At 35.7% G+C, this 21391-nt stretch overlaps 1 protein-coding gene across 1 annotated transcript; it reads left to right on the top strand.

Annotated features, from left to right (window-relative positions):
* Positions 1–710: 710 nt before the first annotated feature.
* On the top strand, positions 711–19663 carry LOC125682784 (uncharacterized). The gene is made up of 4 exons (XM_056147771.1): positions 711–908; positions 16632–16817; positions 16962–17742; positions 17838–19663. Exons 1-4 carry the CDS (start codon positions 711–713, stop codon positions 19661–19663), a joined length of 2991 nt encoding a protein of 996 aa, XP_056003746.1.
* Positions 19664–21391: the final 1728 nt, after the last annotated feature.

Below are 21391 nucleotides of genomic sequence, written 5' to 3'. Positions count from 1 at the left end.
AAATTTCATCAAAGATACATTCACTGCTGAACAAAGCAAAATCAGTATTCGTAGATGCACAGCTGACAACGAAACATGCAATCAGATATTTACTAAATATGGTAAATGGCCAGATTATTTCATACGATTTTGCCACAAAAGAACAATCACCAGTGAAGAACGCAATATATATGATATTATGGAATTAATGCTGCAAAAATGGAATGCGGTCAATATGCAAATATGAAAAAAGTGAGATGTGAGAATAATTTATTAAAGCCATATCCTGTTTGATACAAAAAAACGGGGAAGAGAAACTGATATTAGATTACGGAACATCTGTGAAGGAAAAGAAACAACAAAAAAATCAGTGAATATCTAGATGAAGTTAGAACATTGTGTGACGAACACCTGGAGAACGTGTCATCTTTCAAAGATGAGAATTCACAATTAAAGCAAAGAAGTGAAAAAAGTAGTAGACTTCTAGGCAATAAATCGTGAACATAACGAAGCTTATGACAGACAAATGACACATGACAGAAAAAAATAGTAGAGCTGGAGAAACGCTCTTAGGAGGAGGGGGTCTAAGGAGTTAAGGCTGTGTTAAAAACAACTGTACAATGGCTGCTGGAGGATGTAGATTTCAGAACAAACCGCTATTAAGAGTTAAATGACCAAACTCACAGGAAGGTTGGGGAATAGGGACTTACTGGCAAGCACAGCTTGCGCAAATGAAAAACAAATACTCTAGGAAAGTTAAAGACAACTACAGCTCAGGGATGACAGAGAAGCTCAATCAGATGCAAGATCAATGCGAAGCCATCAAGGCTGAAAAGGAAGACACGCATACCAATCAGGTTTTCATATTTGAAGATCGCATGTCTTATCTGGAAAATAGGGATGTCCAGCGACAGAGGGAGCTGGAGAATGCGAGACAAAAATATTAACATTATAGGTTCTGCTTACAGAAGAGCAGACTAGTCATAATAAGCTAAACGCCTTTATTTGTGAACTCAAGGACAATGATGGATAAAGATAATATCGCGTAGTGACGAAACATAGCTGTAGCACAGTTGCAAACAACAGAGGCTGAGGTGGAAACAGATTGCCAATTTATATCAAATTCTGGTGTTTGCTAGGAGACCTTCTTCAGTTAGAGTATTTTGGAATATCTGGATAAGGACGTGGCTTCGTCCGGGAACGACGATTGTTGTCGTTGACGGGAAGAGCGGATGTCGTTACTAAGCAGGTGCTAAAAACCCAGAAAGGAATCACACTAAGCATCAGGGCAAATATTCCCCAGCAGAGGTGTGCGTAGCGAACGGTGTAATATATAACTTATACTGCCTCGATAATGAGCTATCTTTTCGAGTGATGTTGTAGAATCTATCTCTTGATCACGCAAGTAAAGTAACGGGGAGAGAGATCAGCACTTGGCTGGGTGACATCTACACGTTACAAATTGTAACTATGCTACACTATATGCAATGTAAATCTTCATCGTAATGGTGACCTCGTTACCTACCTCCCTATAATAAAATTGAATATATTTGTGAATTTCTAAGAATATATCTTTATTAAAATTGATGGTTTTGCCATGCACTAAGACTTGGTATACGCTAAGATTGGTTTTGTGTACTATGGTTTATTTTGTTTCTGTATCTTTAAATTGATCTTGCTTTCAATAGGAATTCAATTTTCCATATGAAAGGTGAAGATAATTAACAGTAATCAATCGCATGAGTGACATATCGATAAGGGATGCGGTTGATTACACCCCTGGTATGTCGAGGTGTCCGTGTTTGTCCAACTTCTAATATAGTAATCATTAAAGAATTTTAAAGATTGGTCACTTTTGGTTTGCTTCACCTCTTCACAGAATAGGATTGATTCTGTTTACGATAACATCGATTTATTTAGAATACTATATTTTATACCATGAACTACAGACTAGAAATATTTTTGTTTACTGCATTTAGTGTATACCTGAATTGATTCTGCTTGTTTTAGAGATTAATTCATAGTGCATTTGATTAGGTATGGCTTGAGTCAAAGCCACGAGAGACTATCGCGGGTTTATATTGCTGGGCGAAGTAATACCTAGCGAGAGGATTTAGTTAAATTAACAATACGCATTGTCTGTGCTGTATATAGCTCCTCGTGCCGAGATACTATTGGCAGTATATACTTAATCACCAACCACTTGGCATTGTCTCACGTTTCTAAAGGTTTGTGTTTATTAATTTTTTTTGTTTACTGCATTTATTGTATACCTGGATTGATTCTGATTGTTTTAGAGAGTACTATTGATTCTATATATTTGATATAACGTTTAATTGTGAACACTTAATATGACGTTAACTTTCTCGGTTTACATCACGACTGATTCTATTTGATATCAACTAAGAATCATTTTGCTTACTAAGTATTACAATTTATTTTTACTACCCAAGGAATGAAGAAAATATTGACCCTTATTTTACTTTATTTAGATATATGTTACACTTTACAATGTATACAAATGCTTGGGAAACGTGGTTTTGGAAAAAAAGAACTCAAATGAATGCATGAATGTACAAACACAATAACATGGAATGGAAAGACTGATTTTGTACTCACGACACCATACACATGATCTAATATGTCATTTGAAATTGTTATAAAGCTACATGAATATTAACATAATGTCACAGCATATATCATGACAGTGTTTGGTCTATAATTTATACTTAGAATTGCGGTCAGCCATACTTTCCAAACAATAATTCTGCTGACAAACGGTAATTCATAGTGCATTTGATTAGGCATGGCTAGAGTCAAAGCCACGAGAGACTATTGCGGGTTTATATTGCTGGGCGAAGTAATACATTGCGAGAGGATTTAGTTAAATTAACAGTACGCATTGTCTGTACTGTATATACTTCGTTACTAGCTTGAACATACGGATGTATATTTAATTGCTGTTATAAAATTTAGAAATTCATTTCAAAATTAAGGATTATCTCCCTCATGCATAGCTCTTATCCTTGGACGAATTTGGCTCCACTTCTTTGGCACGCTGTTTTAGGCTATATTTAGATCTAAAACTTCATAGTTATTTCGGATTTCAAACATTTCGGTTGAGCATCACTGAAGAGACATTATTTGTCGAAATGCGCATTTGGTGCATCAAAATTGGTACCGTATAAGTTTTACATTATAGGAGTTAGGAGGTTGATCACTTCAACAATTTTGCATTATGTATATTAGAGAATGAATGTATCGTTTCGTCGTATATCTATGTTAACGTTTAACGCTCACAACTGTCTCAATGGTGATTATTTAGCGTGTTAGAACCCAACGCAACATCGGATATCTGTTTTAAGACAAGTTACGAAAATGCATAACTCTCGGACGTTTCAACCAATGGCCTATCACAGTCAGTGGTATGATGAAAGCTACTGTAGACTTGTAATTTGGAAGGTTCACGTTATCAACTACATCATGATGTGTATCATTGCTTCTATGTACCATAAGCATTGTTATGCCATGCTTGCAATTAGTTGTTATTGGATCACAGCAGTATATAGTTTACCGGAGCTTCAGACTGCACCCAAAAAATGCAATGCCTTTTTCAAGAAGTTTCTGATCCAAACTGTGCTCAATAGATAGCGTATATTTAGAATGAAAGAACAACCAACACTATCATCACAACATAATACCGTGTTAATATTGAAGATAACGCGCGATGTCAAGACATATATCAATAAAACCAAAGATCCCGAGAGAAAAAATACTACAGTACTGTGTAGCTAAATGTATTTCGCACTGATTCACGCCACACAAAAAAAACAACAACTTTAATTCACAATGTACAGGATTATAAAAACATTGTAGGTAAAACATTACAATATTTTGGCATTAATGAAAACAATCAGCGAGGTTTTAAACTGCTAATTTCTAAATTTGCATTCAGATGTTGGTGAACGGTTTATGCTTCTTTGGTATCATACAAGAAGCCAATGCAAAACCAGGTGTGCATCCTTAATTTTGAAATGAATTTCTAAAGTCTATAACAGCAATTAAATATGCATCCGTATTTGTTAAGCTAGTAACGAAGTACTTAGCTACTGGGTTGTAAAGACCATCGGCGACTAACAGTCAACCAGCAGAGGGTTGTACCAAGGGTTCATGATGTAAAACTTATACGGTACCAATTTCGATACACCAGATGCGCATTTCGACAAATAATGTATCGTCAGTGATGTTCAACCGAAATGTTTGAAATCCGAAATAACAATAAACTTTTAGAGTTATTTCAGGGAAAATAGAGTGTCAATAAATCGTTTACACTACAATGAGTTTTGTTTTATAGTATTACCATGGAATTTTTATTACTGTGTTATAGGCCTTTGCAGTTAGAACTCAAACCACGTGTCTGCAACAACGTAGTGAAGTGGAGATAACTTGCTGGGATTAGTGTGAGCATGTATATATGTGGTGGATCTTGTTAGGAAGGTATGAATTTTACTGGTTCTTTTAGCATCAACATTGCTAGTGAGAAACGTTATTACATTTGATAATATTCGACGTGTCTTCTCAAATACCAACCATGGTAACTTTAAACGATACGATGACAGAATCATAAATTATCAATTTACTAAATGTACTAAGTTTGTGAAGTCTTGACATAATTACACATTTGGCAGCATTTTAGATAAAGATACCATACTAAAACAGAGCATATGTTATCCGGTGTCCAGGCCGGTGATCAAAGTACCAGAGGAGAAAGCGTTTAGAATTATATTTGGTGAAACTGTATATTTCAATTGATCTTTCATAGAACACGTATTTCATCTATTTCTTAACATTCTTTATGATATACAAATCATAGTTGTTTTTTTTACAATTTTGGGAATTTTGTACACAGATAGAGGCAAAACTGACATGTGGTTTTTGCTAAAGTATTTACATATAAATGGATTTTATTGCGACGCTATATAGGCGATTGTTTAGTATTGCTCTATGAAGATCCGCCGATTGGACACCACTTGACCGTATACGGGTATCGAAGCAAAGGAGATTTATTTATTGAATTTATCTTGTTTAACGTCTCTCTCGAGAATTTGTTACTCATATGGAGCTTTAACCGAGACCAATGACGGGCTTCAAATTGAGGCCTATGCTCGGCACTTACGGTCATTGGGCAGTGTACTGTACCTACTGTTGTACGGATTATTTGTTTTTAAGGCATCTTAGAAGACCTGTGATATCAACCTTTGATGTCGAGTGTTTGGCGATGGAAATGTTACTACCTGTTTTAACGACTTAGGTATGTCGCAGATGGGATTCGAAACCGGCATTCCGCATGTCACGCGAAGTCTATAAGGTATAGGCCACTGCGGCGGTGAGACAAATGAGAAGGAAGACACGAACTACTTTCGTTGATTAACGTACAGACTGAAAGAGGGGTAAATATAGTGATCAAAGTGAATAATCGTTTATTAATGTATGTCTAGTAAAAGTGGTAAAGGCTTAATCATACATTTCCGGTTCCATCACACTATTGTGCAGGCAACATAATTCAAAGTATGTCTTTTTTTCAAAACTAAAAGGAATGGGTGCTCCAGTTTTCAATTTATTATACCTTTTATTAGTAGTTAATGTGTGAATGTTTGTTTGAAGTTGAAAACTTCGTGTTTAAATCCTCAAAAACCTAAAACTCAACAGCTGTATTTCAATTATCTGCGCTTGCGAGTGTCTTCATCTAATAAATTAGTAAACAAATAAAATATAAATTTGCCTTCAGGTTAATGAAGGCGTTTGAAACTTGCAGTATTTCACTTGCAAGGCGTTTCCTTCACTGATAGCAAAAGGTTTATGCTGAACAGAAGAAACATATATTGATCTTTGAAAAATTGCATGATTTATAACAGCCAGTACAGAACCAAAACAATATTGTAATTATTTGTGCAAACACATTATTGCCTTCCAATTGGATTTTGTGGATACACTTGTCTAGTATATAGTGGATATTGATAATTTCAATTAATATCAACATTATCTTGTAGCTCTCAACATTTCGTTCTGTAAAACTTATACGGTATCAATTTTGATGCACCAGATGCGCATTTCGACAAATAATGTCTCTTCAGTGATGCTCAACCGAAATGTTTGAAATCCAAAATAGCTATTAAGTTTAAGATCTAAATATAGCCAAAAACAGCGTGCCAAGCAAATGGAGCCAAATTCGTCCAAGTTCTGTCTAAGATATTTCTAAATTTACAACATTTCTATCAGATTTTCTGTTCACCATGAAGATCAGTTATCGCGTTTACGCCTATGGTGTAGCGCGTTTATCACATGTCGCGTTGATCAGATATATTGTTATGTCCGTTTATCACGTTTTACGTTTATCATGATAAGCTTTATTTGCGTTTATCAGGTTTTCCGTTTATATCATCGTATAGTGTGTGCAGCTTATCTTAGCCTACATGTATCTTATCATACCGTGCTTGTATCGTGTTTTATCATTTATAATTTCGAGAATAACGTAGCGCGTACTTTAATATCATACTGTGTACATATGTACATGGTGGCTTACAGAAATTATGACCTATATCATATGATATAGACCTAGAGTAGTGCAGTTTAAGCTTTATAATCACTGAAGCGGATTATGTGAAGCATACACTGTACCAGGTTAGCTTATATACAACATAGATCAGTATATTGTCACTCGGAATTTAAAATAAAAGAAATTCCAGCGTGCAAAACACAAACTTCCATTTTGCAAATGATCCCATTGTGCATGGACTGGTGAATGTATGACCGTTATGAACAATCACTTAACTTCTTTATTTACCCAAGACCACAACTGTCAATGAATATTGTTTTCAAATGTAATGGCTTGATGTTACACATCTAAAATATGTATTTTGCCATTAAATGCATCTGCTTCATTCATTTTCAAATTGTACATACTTAGATTTTACTTTTAGAACAATAAACAACGTTTTTAATTTGGACATTATTTTGATTTGGTTCTTTCTCGTGTGCACTGTTGATGTTTTTCTGAGCTACATATGTTGTTTTATGTTGAATTTGTTATTTGTGTCCACTAAAGAGTAAGTAAATTTGATATTAATCTTTAATATTTTCCTGATATTTAGATATATATCAATCTGTGTTACACAAGTTTGAATTTTACAAAGAAAAGGTGAAAATAACGCTCGTGATGTAAATCACAACTGTGATAAAGTATACAAATATTAGAGTTGGGAAACACGAACTCTTGAACAAACCAGAAGTAGGATCAGGTGACTAGGAGGAGTAAGAATATCGTGTCGACTTGTCACACTCGGTCGAGACTCTGTCTAGTAATCAGATAAGCGGGTTTCTTCTGTTTGAACATAACACTACTGCAATTGTATTTTAGTGAAATTTGGTCCCGAGATTAGAAAAAAACAACACTGATGTGACCTTTAACTCAACATTGCATATATCAACGACAGTTTATGTATCATGCATTTTTATTTCCATCCATATTCGGAGTCAATATAGCATAGTCGACACAACTTAGTCTTCTTCATTTGGTTCATATGTGTGTATCTCATTGAATAATTGAAGACTGACAAGTCACTTTGTGAAAGGTTACTGGCCTATCAATTGGTTGTAATAACATTATACAGAAGTTTCAACAATCTGACTTAAAATAAATACATTGTAACTTTTTACGACTATTATTGTGATATTATAAGCATACACAATACATTGAATACAGTAATTTCCACTACTCACCTTAGCATAAACTATGATAAGAGCTTTTTGCTTTAAATGTCCGAAATGTTTGAATACTTTAGACAGATCGAAACTGTGGTAGATGTACATACGAAAACTGTCGTATTGCATTTTAGGAATGAAATTGAAGGACGTCATTTCACAATAGACGCCTATGGAGTATAAAATAACTTCGAAGGTATTGTTCATTTCAATAAAGATAATATCCACTCTAATTGCTGTATTATTTATTGATAAATGATGTTGTTCTTCAGCATCATTCAACATTAACTCCGTCGACATTGACAAGTTTGATTCAATATGATCAGCAATATTCATATCGCTATCCACACACTATATTTTAATCTGTTTTTTTACGATACATTACGATTGATTCTGTTTAATATACACTAGAGGGGATTATGTTTGCAACACTTTTGTTACTACCCACTAGGGTCTATTTCGTTTACCGTACACACCGATTTATTTGATATGACACGCACTAGGTTTGACTTCGTTTACTATGTACCATTGTTTGTTTGCTGTACACGTTGTACAGACGCATTTGTTTAGTATACAATATGATTAATTTTGCTTACTGCACAGTTTGATTTTGTTTACTTTACACTAGCATTGATTTTGTTTACTATATATTGGATTCGATTATGTTTACTACACACTAAGATTGATTTTATTTAGGATACAGTAGGATTGATTTTATTTACTGCTTAGTAGAGTTTGATTTTGTTTACTTTAAACTGGGATGAACTCTGTACTATACGCTATAATATATTTTGTTTATATAACACTAGGATTATTTTGTTTACAGTATATTATCATGTTTACTGCACATTGATGTTGATTTAACGAACACATTGATATTGATTTAAGAAACATATTGATATTGATTTAACAAACACATTGATATTGATTTAACAAACACATTGATATTGATTTAACAAACACATTGATATTGATTTAACAAACAAATTGATATTGATTTAACAAACACATTGATATTGATTTAACAAACACATTGATATTGATTTAACAAACACATTGATATTGATTTAACAAGCACATTGATATTGATTTAACAAGCACATTGATATTGATTTAACAAGCACAATGATATTGATTTAACAAGCACATTGATATTGATTTAACAAACACATTGATATTGATTTAACAAACACATTGATATTGATTTAACAAACACATTGATATTGATTTAACAAACACATTGATATTGATTTAACAAACACATTGATATTGATTTAACAAACACATTGATATTGATTTAACAAACACATTGATATTGATTTAACAAACACATTGATATTGATTTAACAAACACATTGATATTGATTTAACAAACACATTGATATTGATTTAACAAACACATTGATATTGATTTAACAAACACATTGATATTGATTTTGTTTACTATATACCTGTTATAAATGTTTATACAACGTGTATTTATTGATGGAGAACAGGCGGATTGGGATGATGTTTGTGCTGTGTGGAGGCTGTCTCTTTACAGATTCTGACAACATAATTAATGTTTACTACGTTTAGTAATATTGTCACTTTATTATTATTATTATTATTATTATCAAATGTCTGTCTCATCTTCTATACTTGACATGCATCGGGGAATCTTTACACACCACTTGTAATATTCCCTCAAAACTACAGGAATTCGAACGATGTCATGGATATCTCCATCCCGACCTTGTTGTTCATGATTAAAATAACCGTGGTTATCGTGAGCATGTGGCACATCTTGTAAAATAACGAATGTTTCTGTCTTTTTCTTGTTTTATTCGTATACTTTCTGATATATTTGTTGCTCTGAAAACATGTAAATATCCATTGTAATGATGACCTAGTTATCTAGTTATTTACACCCAGGTTTTGGAAAACATATGTTATGTATAAATACAGAATGTCGTTCGCAGTTTGAGTTAGTGTTCAGAGTTACTTGTCAGTAATTAGTTGTTAAGTTGTCCAGTTGTAAGAATAAGAGGTTCGTGCAAATTTCAGAAGTCACAGTTAATGTTGGCAGGTTTAAAGAAGAGCTAGCTGAGTCAAGTAGACTAAACATTTGTAATCATTTTTTTTATTATAATGATGCTATTAATTAAATAGATTTGCTAATTTTTAAACTTTATCAAATAAATTCGTAACAATTTGCGGCCAGCAGTTGGTTTGTTTGTGTGTGTTAATGAAGTGTAAACATACTGAATATGTGAACAAGTATCTTATTCTTGCAAGTAGTTAATCTTAACTAGGAGAGGAAAATAAAGGGCAGCTAAGTAGTTTCCTTGAAGTGGAATCATTTTCCCCCCGTTTATTTGGAACGTTAAATAATTGTGGAAACAAAAAAAAAACCAACAAAGATTTATTTTTGTTTTCATTTTTATCGGTGAACTAAATATATTCCAAGGTAGAACCAGGGTGACCAAAACCTTATTACTCTGATATATAAATGATAAATTGTATCTCTAAATAAAAAAAAAAAGACGAGAGAGTAATGCATTTGAGAAATATACATTCGCATCCCAAACCACCGAGGAACCTCATAACTCTGAAGGGAATGTAATTGGAAATGAAACATAGCCACTTCAAAAGGAGTACATGCAAGATGAAATATGAACACAGAGTAATGTATCTGGACATGGAATTCTCAGTCAGCTTATAACAGAAACAGGAGAGTCAAGACGTCATGAAATAAAAATGATTCAACAACAGATAATGGCATAGATGAATGTTATGCAGGAAATACAGATAATGATGCAGACTGAAAGGTGAAGATAACGAACAGTGATCAATATCATAACTCCTATAGACAATAAAAAAGAGAGAGTTGGGCAAACATGAACCCCTGGATATACTAGAGGTTGTACCATGTGTCTAGGATGAGTAAGCATCCCCTGTCGACTGGTCACATCCGCCGTGAGCCCTGTATCCTGATCAGATAAACGGAGTTATTCATAGTCAAAATCAGTGTGACAAGAACGGCCTAGGTATGCAACACGTCTCATCTGCAAAATAGGGATGTCCAGTCGTAGAGGGAGCTGGAGAATACGATACAAAAATATTTAAAAATAGAGGCTCTTCTGACAGAAGAGCTAACTAGCCACATGGAGCTATAATCCTTTATTTGTGAACTCAAGGTCAAGATCATGGATAAAGATAATGTCACGCAGGGACGAAACATAGCTATAGCACAGTTACAAACAACAAAGGCTGAGAAGGAGACAGAGGTTGCCAATTTATGACAAATTGGTGACGGCATAGCGAGTCTGGTCTTTGTTAGGAGGCCTTCTTCAGTTAGCGTATCTTCGAATATCTGCATACAGACGTGGCTTCGTCCGGGAACGACGACTGTTATCGTCGGGGACAGCATATATCGTTACTAAGCAGGTGCCTACAACTCAGAGAGGACTCATTCTAAGGATCGAGATAAAGGTTCCCGAGCAAGGGCGTGTGTAGCAAACACTATAAGATGGGACGTATACTGCCTCGCTAATGAGCTATATTTCCTAACGATGTTGTAGGGTATCTCTCTTGATCACGCAAGTAAAGTAACAGCGAGCGAGATCTGCACTTAGCTGGGTGACCTCTGCACGTCACAAATTGTATATATGCTTCATTATATGTCATGTAAATACTCATTGTAAAGGTGACCTATTTACGTAGTAATTACTTTATCAATCATATAGGTTCTATCAGGACATGCTATTTTTATGTTGTTTTTTTGCACTTGAAGCACTATTTCTATTTGTTCGCTGAATGGCACGGTAATATTTTCCATTATGTATATTTAAGAATGCATACTTCTTTTCGTCATATATTTATGTTAACATTTAACGTTCATAACCCTCTCATTGGTGATTATTTAGCCAAAACCCACCGCAACAGCCAATATCTTTTTAAAGACAAGTCACTAAAATACATGACTCTCACTTGTTAAAGGTGGTTGATTCATGGGTCTTGAGCTCAACATATTTTGGTTTACCAAGTGGACGTTTTAACCAATGACCTACCAGTGTCACTGCCAGTGATATGATGAAAACTACAGCAGACTTGTCTATTGGAAGGTTCACATTTACAACTACATCCTCATCTGTAGGTTTTTATGCAGATCAATGCTACTATGTCATGATTAAACTTATTTTATTGGACCACAACAATATATCGTTTACGCAAGCTGTAGACCAAACTGAAGAAATATGATTTCTTGTTCAAGAAGTTTGTGGTTCAAACAGTGCTCAATAAAACAGCGTATATTTAGAGTAAAAGAAACAACAACAATACCATCACAACAGAACACCGTGTTGGTATTGTAAATAACGCGCGAGGTCAAGACAGTTATCAATAAAACAAAGATCCCGAGAGAGACAATATTGGAGTACTGTGTATCTTAGTGTATTTCGCACTGCTTCACGTCACAACAAACTTTAAATCACAATGTACAGAGTTATAATGACATTGCAGGGGAAATGTAAACATAACAAAATTGGCATTAATGAAAACATGCAGTGATATTTTAAACTGCCAATTTCTATATTCGCTTCCAAATGTTGGTGAAAGGATTATACTTCTTTGGTATCATACAAGTACCCAATGACAATAAAATATACGCTACAGTGATTTTTGTCTTATATTATAACCATGAACTATTTCTTAATGTATATAGACCTTTAGCGTAATAAAACTAATAACGTAGGTACAACAACTTGTTGGAGTGCAACTAGCTTGCTGGGATTAGTGTAAACATGCGTCTATGTGGATGTTGCTGGGGAAGGTATGAATTATACTAATCCTTTTAACATCAGCATTGTGAGTGAGAAATGCCATTTACTTTGATAATATTCGACGTTTCTCCTTAAATACCAACCATGGTGACTTTAAACTATACGATGACAGAATCATAGATTATCAATTTACTAAATCTACTAAGTTCGGGGACTCTTAACATAGTTACACATTTGGCAGAATGGTAAATGAAGATACCATACTAAACATAGCATATATTATCCGGCGTCCAGACTGGTGATCAAAGTAACGGAGGAGAAAGCCTTATCCCGCGCAGACAAGAGATGTTTGAACATTTTTGTTCGGATTTTTATTTGGTGAAACTGTATATTTCAATTAACCCTTCACAGAAAACACACTCCGTTTTATTGCTTTACATCACAACCATCCTACAAAGATCCACTCATCACGCTACTAGTTGTACATTCCTACTGCAATGCTTACACAATATGATTAGGCCGTTACAGTAAATATTCCATAGACATGCAATGTATGCTATTGACAAACATACAGTTATGTATCAAAGTATTTCTTAGAATGAGAGATGATCGATTGATTGATTTGTATATTGTTTAACATCCCGCTCGGGAATATTTTACTCCTATGCATAAGTCAGCATTGTCGGTGAAGGGCTGCAAAATTTAGGCCTATGCTTGGTGCTTACTACCTTTGAGCAGGGGAAGATCTATCTTGTCACACCTGCTGTGATACATATCCTCAGGTTTTGCGGTCTCATCCGAGAGACCGTCCAATATAGTCGCCTCTTACGACAACCGAGGGGGTATTGATGATCAGTGAACAATATCATGACTCCCATAAGCAATGCAAAATACATAATTCGGCAAATATGGATCATTTGAATAAGGAATGTTTCTTGCGCATTTTAGTATAACATCGGCAATGCCGATCTGTAACACTTTTGCCCTTCGGCACCGGAATTTCCAAAGATATACCGTCACACGAGAATATGCAATAAAGAACCTTCTTTGTGTCTGCTTTTTTTAAAGCTATATGCCTTCTACCGTGTTTAGTTAACCAATTTTCCATACTGGTTCGAAATAGTGAATCCATGTTTCAACACCAATAACAATGTTTGCAAATTTTCTTTGATTGGATTTGGAAAATATTTTGAGCAATTGCTTAACGGTTTGTACTCGTACCCTTTTTTGATAATCTGCCAATATATGTTGTATCCATCTGACAGAGATAAAAGTAGGCCTCAAAATAAAATACGCCCGCGATAGCGATATGTCAGCAGCTTTGACAATATCATGAATCGTGCATCTGCCATTACTTTCAATTATTTTCTTGACTTTTGAGAAATGTTGACTAAAATGTAGACATCATCAGAAAAATACACACAAAACGTGAGCTTGATTGATTCTACACAGTGAGTAACATCTGATTTATATTTCAAATTAAATATTAAATAATCTGGTATTATTTGAAGTCATTTCAGCATTATAAACTGAATTCCGTGAAAAGACATTAGCATGGTATCATATTTATATTTATCATACGACAACCCTAAATCCAACTCTCGGTTCATTTATCTATTAATAAAATGACATTTAATCTATATCAGTTTGTTACACACGATATATGCATGCTCTATCTGTCAAGCAATTGACGATTTGGCCATACTTTCATAGAATTTGCGATAAGATAACTTGAAGCGACACTTTTAAAACCCCTTTAACACCAACATATTTGTCGATAGCCTGCCTACTTGTAATCAGTCGTAAAAAAAAAGCCCCGGTAAATACTAAACACAAACACGCTGAAGCTAATAGTAAAGTGATGTTGGAGTTACTCAACGAACATATCTTTAAGAAGGCAAAATGCTACTCCTCAGTCAACCCATTTTTTGTGCATTGATACGCGAATTGTCCTGATAACAGTATTATCAGATATTTTTTCTGACACATTCAAGTGGTCCTTCATTTAGCTGAATTATTTGAACATTCAGTCAGTTTTCAGTGATTATTCATCCACTTTCAACTTTTTCAATCAGTCATCATTTAGCGATCAATCGTTAACATTTAGGATATCTTTTACTCACACTTCATTTAGTTTTAAGTCAGCTTTTAGTAATCAATAAGCTAATTTTAATCATTATTCATTCAACTTCCATCTACCATGCATTCAGATTAAATGACTTTACAGTTATCTAGTAACGCTTTAGTTTGTCACTAACTTTTCCGTTATATGTTAGTCAGCTGATAGTGAACATTTAATGACCTTTCAGTTATTATTCAATACAAATCCCTTCGTTTTTTTTTTAATAATTTGTCAGAGATACAATAGATTAGAAATTGATGTGGATTCATTTAAGATATTTAGTCATCAACGTATATGTTTGATTTATGAATATCCATATGTAGCCTGGCAGTCTCCCTCCACTTTGGTGAACATGTTTCTTTATACTTTATCCTTGTTATAAAAGTCCACTCATTGCATCGAACACGTTTGACAACATTTGACCTAATAACATGTTTGTGTGACAAATTTGATCGTTGAAACAGTCATACAATTTGTGAAATGCTGACTTTAAACGAATCTATTGAAATCACTGACATATGACGTTATCTTCAGGGCCCTTCCTTGATTAAAACTGATTATAAATCAAAGGAAGCCTACATAAAAGCAAAGGCTAACTGGATAAAGTATAGAGAAATATGCATCTTATTTTAAATCTTGAATAAAAGCATCAACACAATAATGTAATTTAAAAAATGTAGAGGGTAATAACACACTATATACCAATTACGAAATCTTGGGTCAGCTATGAAAGGCGATCATAACGAACAGTGATCAATCTCATAACTCCTATAAGCAATACGAAGTATTTAGTTGGGCAAGCACGGGCCCCTGGATACACCAAGGATGGAATGACGAGTCTAGGAGGAGTAAGCATCCCCTGTAGATTTTAATGGATACCTGTATTCTTCAGAAAAGTGAAGCGTAGATGAAATCAAGAATTACTTCAAAGAAACAAATATTGAAAATAAACTAAACGATGTGAAAAAAAATGTATGTGATAGTCTCCCATTTTTATCCGAATACAAAGACGGAATTGAAAATATGAAAAACAATAAATCTCCAGGTACAGATGCTACACCAGTTGGATTTTACCACATTTTCTGGAATGATATAAAGCATCATTTCTTCAGTTCTTTGATAACATCTTCTGAAAGTAAGAGGTCCCAAAATCGCAGAGGCTGTCAATAATACGTCTTATTTATAAAAATAAGCTGAAAAGTCAAATGTTAGAAACTATAGACCAATTTGTCTAACAAATTGTGATTATAAAATTCGTGCATTTGTTTTGATTAAACGTTTACAAACAGTCATATCAAAACTTATAAATATAGACCAATCAGCATACATTAAAGGCATATATATATAGTAAATGATGTTCGACTAATTCAAGATATTTTGACTACTGTAAAGTTCATAACGAAGATGACATTTTATTATTTTTAGATTTCGAAAAGCCTTCGATACCGTAGAATTGAGTTTTATTATTGAAACTTTAAAAGCTTTAAATTTTCGAACAATTTTTATCAACTGTATTAGAACTTCTACGATAAACCTTTATTCCAGTTAAAAATAACGGTTACATATCTAAAACTAAAGATCACAGAGAACGTGCATTTAAGACTGATGTTGTTAGTGACAACCAGAGTACAAATACTTTAGGTACCCCATATCTCTTTGATAAGCTCGATGTTGGTAGTACTCAGTCTCCATACATTTTGTCTACTTGCACAGGCAAAGTTAATACTTGGGGAAGACGTGTATCTGGACTAGTCGTCGAATCATTGGATAGATCAGTCAGCCTTGATCTGCCAATGGTAACCGAGTGTGAATTCATACCTGAGAACAGAAGTGAGATCCCGATACCAGAGATTGCACGAGCATACTCACATCTTTCTGACATTGAAGTATTCATACCACCATTAGATTCTAAGGCCAACATCTCCTTGTTAATTGGAAGATACCTTTAGAAAGCACACCACGTGCTTGAACAACGTACTGGGTCTGACGTTGAACCATTTGCTCAGAGATTGCCTCTAGGCTGGACCATAGTGGAAGAAACCTGCTTTGGGAGTTACCATATCCCACGTTGCATCAACGTATTGAAGACACAAATATTGCCGAACGGACGTCCTACTTGTATGGAACCTTGTCAGAGTGTTCTCCGTTTGAATGATGATCCGGTTTTCCTGAAAACGCCTCTTGATGAGAAGGTAGGCATGTCTGTTGAGGATCGACAATTTCTAGACATAGTTGGAGCAGGATTCCATAGGGATGAAGAGGGATTTTGGACATCACCTCTACCGTTTCGACCTGATCGGCCTAGGCTTGACAACAACTATTCAATGGCATTCTAGCGAGCCAGAAATTTGCAAAGGAGTCTTCTGAATGATTCTGTCAAGGCCTCGCACTTCATAGAGTTCATGCAAAAGATACTCAAGAACGGTCATACAGGGAGGGCTCCTCCGTTACAACCAGAGGAAGAATGTTGGTTTCTGCCGATCTTTGCGGTTTACCATCCCCAGAAGCCAGGTCAGGCACGTGTGGTATTTGACTCCTCAGCTAAATTTAATGGCCTTTCGTTAAATGACGTTCTATTGACTGGACCGGATCTGGTTAACAGTCTACTTGGGGTCTTGATGCGATTCAGAAGAGAACCCGTAGCCATACTCGCAGACATCCAGAAAATGTTCTTTTGTTTCCGTGTTGAGCCGCAACATCGAAATTTTCTTCGTTTTCTGTGGCACGAGGACTGTGATTTGAACAAGCCACTGGTACAATTTCGAATGCGTGTACATGTGTTCGGGAACCGGCCTTCGCCTGCCGTTGCCACTTATGGCTTACGACTTTGCATTCAAGGCGCGGATCCGAAAGTAGTTGAGTACATCGACAAGGATTTTTACGTGGATGACGGACTTGCATCGCTTCCCACACCCAGTAGTGCTATTACTCTTGTCAAGGATGCACAGACAGCTCTACTGCAAGGAGGTAATATTCGCTTGCACAAAATTGCGTCTAACGACCATGAGGTCATGGCTGCGTTCCCCAATGATTATCTTGCTAAAGACATTAAGGACCTTGACTTGCGGAAGGATTCTCTTCCAGTTCAGGCGAGTTTGGGTGTGAAATGGGATCTAGGTACAGCTTCATTCTTGTTTCGTTCTTCCCATGGCAAACAGCCATTTACAAGAAGGGTGTTTTGTCTACAATAAATAGTATTTATGATCCGTTAGGCTTCATGGCTCCCGTTGTGATCAAAGGGAAACTCCTCCTCAGAGACTTGATTCATGGAACTGTTGACTGGGATGAACCACTTCCGGAAGAGTTATTTTCAGAGTGGCATCGTTGGAGAAGTTCATTGCTCGATCTTTATGATGTGCGAATTCATCGACCATACTTACCTGTGTCATATTCTGGTTGCAGTCGGAAAGAAGTTTATATTTACTGCGATGCCTTCGAGAAGGCAATAGTCGCTGTTGCCTATCTTAGTGATCTTACAGACCCAACACATATGGGGTTCATCCTCGGAAAGGCAAATGTTGCGCCTTTAAAAGGACATACCGTTCCACGGCTTGAACTTTGTTCTTCGGTTCTTGCAGTTGAAATTGCTGAAACAATCACTGAGCACTTAAATATATCTCTGCAAGACTTCCGTTTTCATACAGACAGCAAAATTGTGCTTGGGTACATATTCAATACATCACGGTGTTTTCACACCTACGTTGCAAATCGTGTCGCTAGAATTCATTCAGCTACGTCTCCACACCAATGGAGGTTCATACCCACAAACAAGAATCCTGCGGACGATGGTACACGATCAATTGATGCTCATGAGATGCAGGATAGCGCATGGTTAAGGGGGCCATCACCATCTGTTGAAACTGACAAGGAACCAGTTTCCTTTGATTTGCTGGATCCAGATTCCGACAAGGAAATTCGAACTAGTCTGATGACAAGTGTTGCGCCAATTCATGGACTCGGTACATCCCGATTCAAACGTTTTTCACGTTGGAAATCTATTGTGAATGCGATAGCTCGATTGAAGCTTTTTGTGCGTCTATGGAGAAACCGTCGAAGTCATAGAAATCTACATCCATGTGAGACTCTGTGTCTCGTAGATATCCGCCGTGAGGCACATGATCATGTGCTCAAAGAATTTCAGAGGGAAGTATTCCCAGAAGAAACAAGTTGCCTCCACGCTGGCAAGGGCGTTGCAAAAACAAGTCAGATATCATCTTTGGATCCATATTTGGACAACGATGGATTCATCAGGGTTGGTGGACGTCTAGGGAAATCACTCCTGTCGTTTGAGTCAAAGCATCCGATACTTCTCCCTGGTCGGAATCATCTAGCTGAGCTGTTGGTTAGACACTACCACAGTGAGATCTTACATCAAGGCAGACTCTTTACCGAAGGTGCCATTCGTTCCGCTGGCCTGTGGATAACTCGATGTAAGCGATTGGTATCATCCGTGATATCAGCTTGTGTACCTTGTCGCAAAATGAGGGGACGCCTTGCATCACAAAAGATGGCTGACTTGCCGGCAGATCGCTTAGAACCAGTACCGCCATTTTCGAATGTTGGGGTAGATGCACTTGGACCTTACCATGTAGTGACAAGAAAGACTCGCGGGGGCAGTGCAAATTCTAAACGTTGGGGAGTTTTATTCATATGTTTGGTGACCAGAGCTATACATATTGAGCTAGTCGACTCTATGAGTTCAGCTGCGTTTATTAACGCGCTACGACGTTTTATTGCTGTGCGTGGTGCAGTAAAGATTTTTCGGTCTGACAGAGGCACCAATTTCATCGGGCCCTTAGATGATCCAGAAATTGACCGTGTAAATGTTGAGGATGACTCTGTGCGGATATTTCTATTATCATCTGATGCTAAGTGGATATTCAACCCACCACATTCTGCACATTATGGTGGAGCATGGGAACGCTTGATCGGGGTGGTGAAGAGGATTCTTAACTCAATGCTATCTAACCAGCATAATTTTACTCATGATATATTGAACACTCTTATAGCTGAAGTATCAGCCATTGTTAATGCCTGACCTCTAACTTCAGTGTCATCTGATCCGGATAACCCCACCATACTATCACCATCATTATTACTCACACAGAAATATCATAAGTATGATATTGGAGATACTATTGGGTCATTCAGTTCAAAGGACATTCTGAAGAGTGAATGGAAGCGCATACAGGGTTTATCCAATGTTTTCTGGTCTCGCTGGAAATGCGAATATTTGCACAATCTTCAACCACGTCGAAAGTGGAAATCTGATGAACCCACCGTTAGTGAAGGTGACATAGTTCTTTTGAACGATTCAAACTCTGCTAGGAATCAATGGCCTATGTTAATCGTGATGAAAACATATCCAAGTGAGGACAATCGCGTTCGTAAGGTTCAAGTTAAGACTGTGAAAGATGGAAAGACATCTGTGTACATTAGACCAGTAACACAGATTGTACCTCTTGTTTCTATGTATTGACAATTCCTTTAATCGTTTGCTACACTGATTGTATCTGTTGGTTGAATTGACACTTTGTTTGATCCTTTTTTGAATTTATTTACTTGTGAATTGTACTTACTTACAATTCAGGCGGGGAGTGTGGTGTTTATTGTACGAATAAGTTATGGGTCGAATTGACAAACGTTTAAAAAGGTTTGTTTACTACTTCCGCCTGAACGGTACAACTTCTGCAAACATTTTCACGTCGAGTTTGGCCTACTACAGTGTGAGTTTTTACTCTGTTTGTATATTTTGTCATTGAATTTATTCTCTTATGAATGTTTATAAGCAGCAGGTGAATGCATATATTGTGTAGTGGTAAACTGAGATTGGTAGAATATTCTGAAATTTAGTTCGCCTGGTAATTTCATGCTCATTGTTTGCAAATATTTTGCTAACGTGGTAACTTCGATAAAAGTGATTATCTTATGAATATTGGACTATATTTTTGTATTTTGAGTTTTTATGAGTGTTTTATACGTATACAGTATTTGTATCAGTATTACGTATGTGACTGAACTGTGTACATGACAATGTTTATTCAGATTCTTGGTCAACATTCTTATGATTGTTTTTCTTAATTTTCAGCCTTTTACCACAACATTGTTATAAAGTTACATTAAATACAGTGGATTTCGTATTTTGGACTTTATTTCTTGGTTAACTGGCTGTGACGTCCACGACTATACCAGCACAGTTATTGTTGGCAGGTTTAAAGAAGAGCTAACTGAGTCAAGTAGACTAAACATCTGTAATTATTTTTTTTTATTGTAATGATGCTATTAATTAAATACATTTGTTAATTTTTAAACTTCTTCTTTATCAAATAAATTCGTAACAATTTGCGGCCAGCAGTTGGGTTTTTTTGTGTGTGTTAATGAAGTGTAAACATACTGAATATGTGAACACGTATCTTATTCTTGCAAGTAATTAATCTTAACTAGGAGAGTAAAATAAAGGGCAGCTAAGTAGTTTCCTTGAAGTGGAATTCTTTTTTCGTTTATTTGGAACGTTAGATACTTGTGGAAACAAACAAAAAAACAACAAAGAATTTTTGTGTTTTCCTTTTTATCGGTGAATTAAATATATTTCAAGGTAGAACCAGGGTGACCAAAACCTTATTTCCCTGATATATAAATGATCAATTGTATCTTAAATAAAAAAAAAAAACACGAGAGAGAGTAATGTATTTGAGAAATATACATTCGCATCCCAAACCACCGAGGAACCTCACAACTCTGAAGGGAATGTAATTGGAAATCAAAC

The sequence above is a fragment of the Ostrea edulis genome, chromosome 8 (assembly GCF_947568905.1).
Source record: "Ostrea edulis chromosome 8, xbOstEdul1.1, whole genome shotgun sequence".
Taxonomy (NCBI): Eukaryota; Metazoa; Mollusca; class Bivalvia; order Ostreida; family Ostreidae; genus Ostrea; species Ostrea edulis.
This window is presented reverse-complemented; position numbering and strand designations above follow the sequence as displayed.

What these genes read in the sequence shown, in the direction of transcription:
- LOC125682784 (XM_056147771.1), top strand. Translation starts at nt 711, where the DNA reads ATGAAAAACAAATACTCTAGGAAAGTTAAAGACAACTACAGCTCAGGG. An exon ending in AAACGCCTCTTGATGAGAAG is followed by an intron (nt 16,818 to 16,961) that starts GTAGGCATGTCT and finishes ATGGCATTCTAG; the next exon opens with CGAGCCAGAAATTTGCAAAG. An exon ending in GGGTGTGAAATGGGATCTAG is followed by an intron (nt 17,743 to 17,837) that starts GTACAGCTTCAT and finishes ATGATCCGTTAG; the next exon opens with GCTTCATGGCTCCCGTTGTG.